This window comes from Lathyrus oleraceus, chromosome 2 (assembly GCF_024323335.1).
Source record: "Lathyrus oleraceus cultivar Zhongwan6 chromosome 2, CAAS_Psat_ZW6_1.0, whole genome shotgun sequence".
Taxonomy (NCBI): Eukaryota; Viridiplantae; Streptophyta; class Magnoliopsida; order Fabales; family Fabaceae; genus Lathyrus; species Lathyrus oleraceus.
The window spans coordinates 189,777,543-189,785,754 of NC_066580.1; the positions used below are offsets into that span (position 1 = coordinate 189,777,543).

Consider the following 8,212-nt stretch of genomic DNA (forward strand, 5'->3'; position numbering starts at 1 on the left):
ATTCCGGTAGCGTGAATTTAAAGAAAATATATAAACTATTGAATTTTTAAAAAATCCAGAAAAATACTACTAGAAATAAAAAAAAGAGTGTCGGAAATTTGAAATGAACTACGAGAAATTTCGTTTGTATTTTTTACTCAAAATTGTCTATAAACAATCTAAAAATTATAAAAATAAGTGAAAGTGTCAAATATAACTATAAATATAAATATAAATATGGGATGACAGGTTAAATTCTCGTATATCGATTATAGTTGTTATATACTCCAACAATGGTGAACAAATATAACATAAGACTAATATTTTTAGAGAGTGATTTGATTCATCTAAACTCTGATTCTTTCCATGTGAATTCAAACCAGAAGCACTTAATTTTTCTAGTCATACTATATATTCATCTATTTATCCTCTTTTGCACAAATCAAACACAACGATCACAACATTATTTCAGATAAGACATTTATTCAGAAGAATGTAAAGCAAGTTTACCATTACAAAGAACACCACTACTTACATGAAAATTTCTTCAAAACATCAAGATTGTTGAAACCTATCATAAACATTGTCACACTTTTCCTCAACAATCATTTTATTCTCAAGCCAAAACTAAACCTTAATGCTCAAAACGATTTCTCTTCACCGCGAGAGAAAAAACAACCAGAAGGACTACCATCTTTTAACAATGCCAATTTCACAATAGGTTCAGCACCTTCATCAGATGTCAAAGCACCATTACCACCATTCATATCTGTTTTGATATAACCAGGAGAAATAGCATTTATGCCAAAACAAGAATATTTCTTAGCCAGAACTCTTGTGTAGGCATTAACAGCAGCTTTAGAAACAATGTATGCAGAATTTGCCAAAGGCCAACCTTTGGCTTCATGTGAACCCTCTTTATAATCCATTAGAAATTCATTCATGAGTTCATCAATCTTTTCTTCGGCGAGATTTTCGACATCGCTTAGTACTTCTTTAGGTCGTCCATTTGGCAAAATCTGCAGAAAAAATTACACCAGAATAATTTTGAATATCTAGACTATTTCTTTTCATTAAATCTAGAAGCATTGATTCATACCTCTAACCTTCCGATAGATGAAGAAACATTGAGAATTTTTGGTGAGGTAGAAGATTGAAGAAGGGGAATTAGAACTGTGGTGAATTCTTTGGTTCCAAAATAGTTTGTTCTTAGGATATTTTCAACTATTTCATTGTTTTCATAAAATATTTTACTCCAATCTATTTGATTAGGATCTTCCTGCACAAACCAAAATAAGAAGGAAATATATTATATATTTAACATTAGTCAACATTAATTCATTTTAAATAAACAATGTAAAACTAATTTACACATGTATTTTTCTTCTATCTAATTTTAAATAAAACAATTGAAACATTGTGTGGTAAGCACAAACTAAAAAGGTTAGATGTAATCATACCACAACACCAAGAGAAGACAAAGCCTCACCATTGACATGTGCTCCTATTCCAGCATTGTTTACCTATGCACAAATTTTCAATTTTTTCCATTGAGTTAAGATAAACAAAAGAACTATAATTCACAAATGAATTTTTTTTATTATGAAAATAATATATTTTAAAGTAATCCTTCAATATGAAGAAGTATGAAATATACTTTTGATCATATCAGTTGGAAATGGTCAATTTTGACATGAGTGAAAAAAAACAGGAAAACTTGAGTTTATCCATGTAATGTTTTCATTGTTTTAGTATCTAAGACTATGTTTCCATCTTAATAAAATGTGTGGCAAATAGAAGCAAGATGGCATTGTGACATGGCATGTCAGTTTCGATTTTTGTGCTACATGACAAATTTAACCAATGCATCACAACTAGTTTTGCAGTTATTATTGTGAAATAATAATTATTGTTGCTCATATGCATGCTAAAGCCTCCACTCACTCATCTTTGAAACAAGAGATGAGCTCTATAATTAATTCAATATGAGGAGAAAGACACCAAATCATTGTCACAATTGCTAGACGAACAATCGGAAAAACCTAACATTACCCTCTATAAATTTTCAATCTACTACAACTCAACTTTCTCTGAAGTGGTTTGAAGTTTTATATCCCCAATGTGTCATACTACTGAATAAAACCATAATTAAGAAAGGGATAAAAAATAGTAAAATGGTCGAGAAATCTAGCATATAGAGAATGGGAAAGAGAAAGAGAGTTGAGTAGCGAACACGGAAGAATTTTATGTAGGAGTAAAGATTGAAATGATTTTGAATCGGAAGAGGCGTTGTCTATTTAAAGACACCGGTGACAAATAAGAGGTTGACCACAGTTAATGTCAGTAACTAAGAAATGTAGAGATTAATGATAACAAGACTTTTATGTGAGTTCCAAAAATACTTGACAATAATTAAGTCTAACCAAGACTAAGTCCCTAATGAAAGTAGGGAGGTCAAAAGACTCGAAAATAACCTCAACAAGGTCAATCACGACTTTAGGTCACCCTTACAAAGGAATGAGCATCTTCTTCTTACAAAGGAATGGATATCTCACCCTTATAAAAAAAATGGACATCTCACCCTCAAAAATGAAAACCATCAAGGAAAAGATTATGCACAATCCGATCTCTCTCTTAAAGCATTAGTCATTACTAGCCTCATGATTGAGGGTCTGCGTACAATTTAGTTTTTTCTCATAAATCATCTCACCTTTATAAACCTCATACTTGAGAGACTGTGTACAATCCGATATTTTTTCATAAATCATCTCACTCATACAAAACTCATGCTTGAAGGACTGTGCACATGTATCATAATTTGGGTCAGATCTAAATATGAACTTAAAAAAAACACACTCCAATTTCTAATATACCCAACAATGCATTACCGAGTTAGACCAATTAACAAGCAAAGTTAATTAGGTTGATCCAAAACCTACGTGAAGGGTATTCAAATTAGGGACCGAGAGACAATGCATTTATGAGCAAATTGGGAATATTATGGCTGAAAATCTAACAATTAAGTCTGATTGTGAGACATCATTTAAGATTATCAAAAAAGATAATTTTTATGAGTCTTAAATATGACCACTATATAAAGGATGCAATCATGAAGAAAACAGACACACTCTTTCATTCTCATATATATTTATACTTGTGACTCTAACTGACTCAATATCAATAGAGTTATCAATGAGTTAACAAACAACATAATTAATGTATACTCAATCCAACATATAAATACTCTTATGTAATTATATCTTAGTTGCACTTACAAATCTTTGACTTCCTCGTACTAATAAATAATTCTCTCGATTTATGTTTGGTGTCTAATTTGAAAAAAAGTTGATAAGATTAGCCAACAAAACCAAACACAAGCCAAAAGAATTATCTTACCAAGATATCCACTTTACCAAACTGATTCTTAATGAAATCAACAAAGGATTCAATACTCGCAGAATCTGTAACATCAAGTTGATGGAAGACCACATCACCAGAAAGTGCAAGCTCTTTCAGTTTCTCAACAGCTTCAACACCTCTCTTTTCATCTCTTGCTGCCAACACCACTTTGATACCATTTGAAGCCAATTGCTGACATATTGCAAATCCAATTCCCTTGTTTGCTCCTGTCACAACTGCAAGCCTTGAAACCAATTCAACAAATTATTCTAAAATATGAATTATGAAACTTATAGGTCATAAGATGCATATTAGTTGAAGAAAGTGATACAAATAAAATTTATAGTACCTTTCTGTTGATTCTGCCATTGATTTGTTAATACAAACCTGTTGTAAAATTGTGGTTATGATTTTAGTTTATATATCAATCTTTTATATATATATATATATATATATATATATATATATATATATATATATATATATATATATATATATATATATATATATATATATATATATATATATATATATATATATATATATTCATTCTAGAATCATGTTGATATTCAGGGTACTGAGTTATAATTGAATCTATTTAAATTAAATTATATAGATTAAATTATAATATAACTATTTATTATAGAGTAATTTAGTCAATATCAGTAGAAACAAATTAAAGTTTAATATATTTAAATTAATTATTTAATTGGTCAAAATATATAAATATTTTGAAATATATGACTAAAAGATATAATAATATTTTTTTTCTTGTGCTAATCCAGTTATTTTCAAGTGAAATGAATCATTGAAAAGATATAGATTGACCGATAATAATTTTAATTAGATATTGACTTGCGCGATGCGTGGGAAGACATTAAAAAAAATGCTTCAATAATTTTTCGTCCTTATAAGTTGACATGTTTTTTACTTTAGTCCATAATTTTTTTTTTGACATTGTCCCTATATGTTGCTTCTCTATTGGGATTAATCCTTGATGTCAAACTGTTGTTAAAAAAGATGAGTTGATTAACATTGATGATGTGATAATTGTTTTATTATTTTTTCTTCCGACACTGATTAATTACGTGAAATATCAAGTTGAAGGTCAGGAGAACTAAATCTAAAAATGAAATGATTTTGCAATTTGAATTTCTTCTTCCTCTCCTTTAATCCATATTCTTCTTCTTCCTCTGCACCTTCATTCATGACTATGTCTTCAGTTGACAGCTTTACTCTGTTTCAAATCCTCAGTTGGTAACTTTACCCCGTTTCATTTAATTATGTCGTTCTTTCTGATGATGGGAAATGGGTTTGCAACCTCCATCATCTAATATAATTGATGGTGAATTTTTGTTGTACAATGACAACTTTGGTCTTGATAGAAGTGTGAGAAATTATTTTTAAATAAAGAATAATATCATGTATGATATTTGTCTTCGAACAAAAAAATTGAACATCAAAAAGAAAAGGAAAAACAAGGAATAATTTTGGGTTTGAATTTTTTTTGGTTTGTATGAAGGTCGGGGATGAAGATATGAACACAAATCTAGCATTCGATCACTAATTTTGGGGTTGTGTTCATATTTTCATCCCAACCTTCATACAAACCCAAAATTCATGGGATGAATTACAAGTGCAGAATTTTTTTTGTTTAAATGGTGTTCTTACATAATGTATTATTACATAATGTATTATCTAAAAAAAGGATATCTGTAAACAATATAATTTAATATTCTGTGTAAATAATGTAATAATTATTTTTTTAAAAATATATATTTTCCCCTCGGTTCTTAACAGAAAGCAAGAGGTTTGCGACGCTAGTTTTTCAAATATAAAAATATTGTTGTTAGGGATCTAACCAATGGCCATTTCAACTATCTCATCAGTTAGTCAGAAATCGAGAGATAAAGTGACAAGTTTTTATGTCACCATGCATTATCTCGCTTATGTAACCGAGGTAATATCTCATGCGTTCTCTTCGTCCATGGGAATAAGAAACATGGGATAAGACGTGTCATGGATAACGTGAAATTCAAGATAGTTACTGACCCATGTATCCCTTGGAAATAGGAATTCAACAATCTGCCTTTTAACTGGGTGGACGACGACATTCTCCAAGAAAGCCCTAGGGAGTAAGAATTCCTATAAATACCTCATTCATTTGAGGGATGAAGGATCAAGTCATATTCACTCAATATCACACAATACTGCTCATAGAGCATTTCACTCCTAGCAGTCATAACACCGACAATTTAACCTCCCACCTACAACCTAGCGAAGCTGACCACCAATAGGGTATCTTACCTCACATGAGTTGGTACCTTAAACAACCTCAAAAACTACTGTATATGGCTATTCACCACCGTGAGTTAGCCCTAACCCCATTCATGTAATATACCTACTAGAACCTATGAGTCTCCCTGCCCTTGCAGGGGGAACACATACACACCCTATACTTTTTTGGACAGTACCAAAATACCATATATTCATTTTTTTAAATATAATCGAGGTGAAAAAAATTCATAACATGCTTAGAATCCCATAAAAAGTTATTTATATTTTTATTTCTTTAAAAGTGGTGTCTGTCTTTTTATTTTATTTTTTATTTATTTATAAATTAAATGATCTATTCATTCGGTTACTTGAATAACCGAGGGGTTAGATAATCATATTTTACTATAAAACCACTTGTTCATTAAATTTTACCCTAAACCTAACTCATAATAGTCACTTCAAATTCGTACACCATTGGTTTGGGATGGATTGCAAGACCAAAAAAACTTCAAAGTTATGTCTTATATGTTTTTATTCTAACACCAACCTTGAACAAATCATTTTTTCTGCTATTGCAATCTATCTCACATTATGGTGTTTTTGTTGTTGTTTTTTCCACCTCTTGCAAGACCATTATTATATTTTGGAATAATCTGCCTATATTGTCATTCAAAGAAAACAATCCATAATTTATTGTTTTCTTCGGTTGATAATATTGAGAAATTTATTCCTAAACATACTGTAAATTGTAAGCAAATAAAGTGGTGAATGATAAAAAATTAAAAAAGAAAACAATACATGTTACTTTTAATTTTTTATCATTTACCATTATATTACCTCAGTTTCTTTATAAAATTGAGGGAAAAATCCCTATTTTATTTTAGTTTTTACTTAAAAAATAAATAACCTTTCCCCTCGGTTTTAACATAGAACCAAAGGGTATAGTTACTCAGTTAACCTACAAACGAATCAATACCCTACATTCATGATGTAACAATGCTCAAGATATTGCCAACACATCAATCCAAAAGAAACCCTCTACATCTAAAAAGAATGTGAACACCACTACTATATATCTTGGACGCTATCTTATAAAACTCAAACATTGATAATGAAAGTAGTGAAAATAGTGAAAGTTAAAGAAGTTTGGAAGATCTCTGGGATGAATTGCAAGTGCAGATTTTTTGTTTGTTTCGATATTGGTATTCTTGCATAATATCTTATCTTTTAACTGAAATTTATGTTATGTATCTAACCTTTTTTTTTATGTTATATCAGAAATTGGATGAGTGCACAACCATCAAACTTGAAAAGCATGAGTATGCAACAAAATCTGAGTTTGGTTCTTCTCCAAGAACAACAGTGACGATGATGAATCAGATTTCTAAAAAATTTGTACCAAAACAATTAACATAAGCACCTTTGTATTTTAATAAAAAAAGGATATTTGTAAACAAAATAAATTTAATATTTTGTTTAAATAATGTAATAATTATTTTAAAAAATATATATTTTCCCCCCGGTTCTTAACAGAAATTGAGAGGTTTCTGACATTAGTTTTTAAAATATAAAAATAATGTTGTTAGGGATCTAACCAATGACCATTTCAACTATCCATTCGGTTAGTCAGAAACCGAGGGATAAAGTGACAAGTTTTTATGTCACCCTTCACTATCTCACTTATGTAATCGAGATAATATCCCATAGGTGCCCTAGATAAAATGTGTTTTTGTAGTAGCATTTCTCCCCATTATTCTTACCTTCGTGCATGATGTTAATAGAGTTGTTGATATTATTCAGCCCCTTATCTTTAACCTTTGCATTATGAATACTATTAGGTACATGGTAGTTTGCTTTATCAATTTGTTGGATACAGATCCTTTCACCGCCTTTTAATATATTGCTATCCTTCCTGTAGCATGACATATTTGCGGTGTTGGTCACTTAAGAGCTTTGAACCTTCTTCATCTCTATGGGAGGTAAGTTATATCTTGTATGGCCCTTTTAATCATAATGAAGATCATTTTGATTATTGTTCAGATTAATCTTTGAGATACCAACATAATTTATTTTATCATGGTTTGTATTAGTATGGTCAAGAGTGTTATCATCTTGTTCTAGTAAGAGGATATATGTTGTTATTGATCCAGTTTATTATCCATATTGTAAATCCAACTTTCTAGTGTCCCCCTTAGATACCACGTTGTTAGTAAAACCTTGATGTATGTATGTTTCTTTGTTATGGTTGTTTGTGTTATTATATTGTTCTGAATAATATAAGAATTTGAGTATTATTTTATGTTGTTGTAACTTTTCTTTATCTTACTCATTGTTTGTGTTGTGAAACGATGTCGTCAATAACAGAATAAAGTTGAGATAAAGATTGAGTTTTTTGAACAAACACAAGAAATCCTATTTAGGTTTACAAAAGAGAGAAGAGGGAAAAAGAAGAATTGGTTAAAACTATTTTACTATTCATTTTCTCAATAAGGGTTAAAGATTACAAGTGAATACCAATAATTAACCTCTCTCAACAACCTGAGAGAACTAGTCTACT

At 30.0% G+C, this 8,212-nt stretch overlaps 1 protein-coding gene across 1 annotated transcript; it reads right to left on the bottom strand.

Moving 5' to 3' along the window:
• Positions 1-442: 442 nt before the first annotated feature.
• On the bottom strand, positions 443-3,805 carry LOC127118807 ((+)-neomenthol dehydrogenase). Its single transcript, XM_051049059.1, has 5 exons — positions 3,728-3,805; positions 3,376-3,622; positions 1,440-1,502; positions 1,079-1,258; positions 443-998 (listed from the first exon to the last, which is right to left on the bottom strand). The coding sequence occupies exons 1-5, from the start codon at positions 3,745-3,747 to the stop codon at positions 621-623; spliced, it is 888 nt and encodes a 295-aa protein (XP_050905016.1). The 5' UTR covers positions 3,748-3,805; the 3' UTR covers positions 443-620.
• Between the last annotated feature and the right edge of the window lie 4,407 nt (positions 3,806-8,212).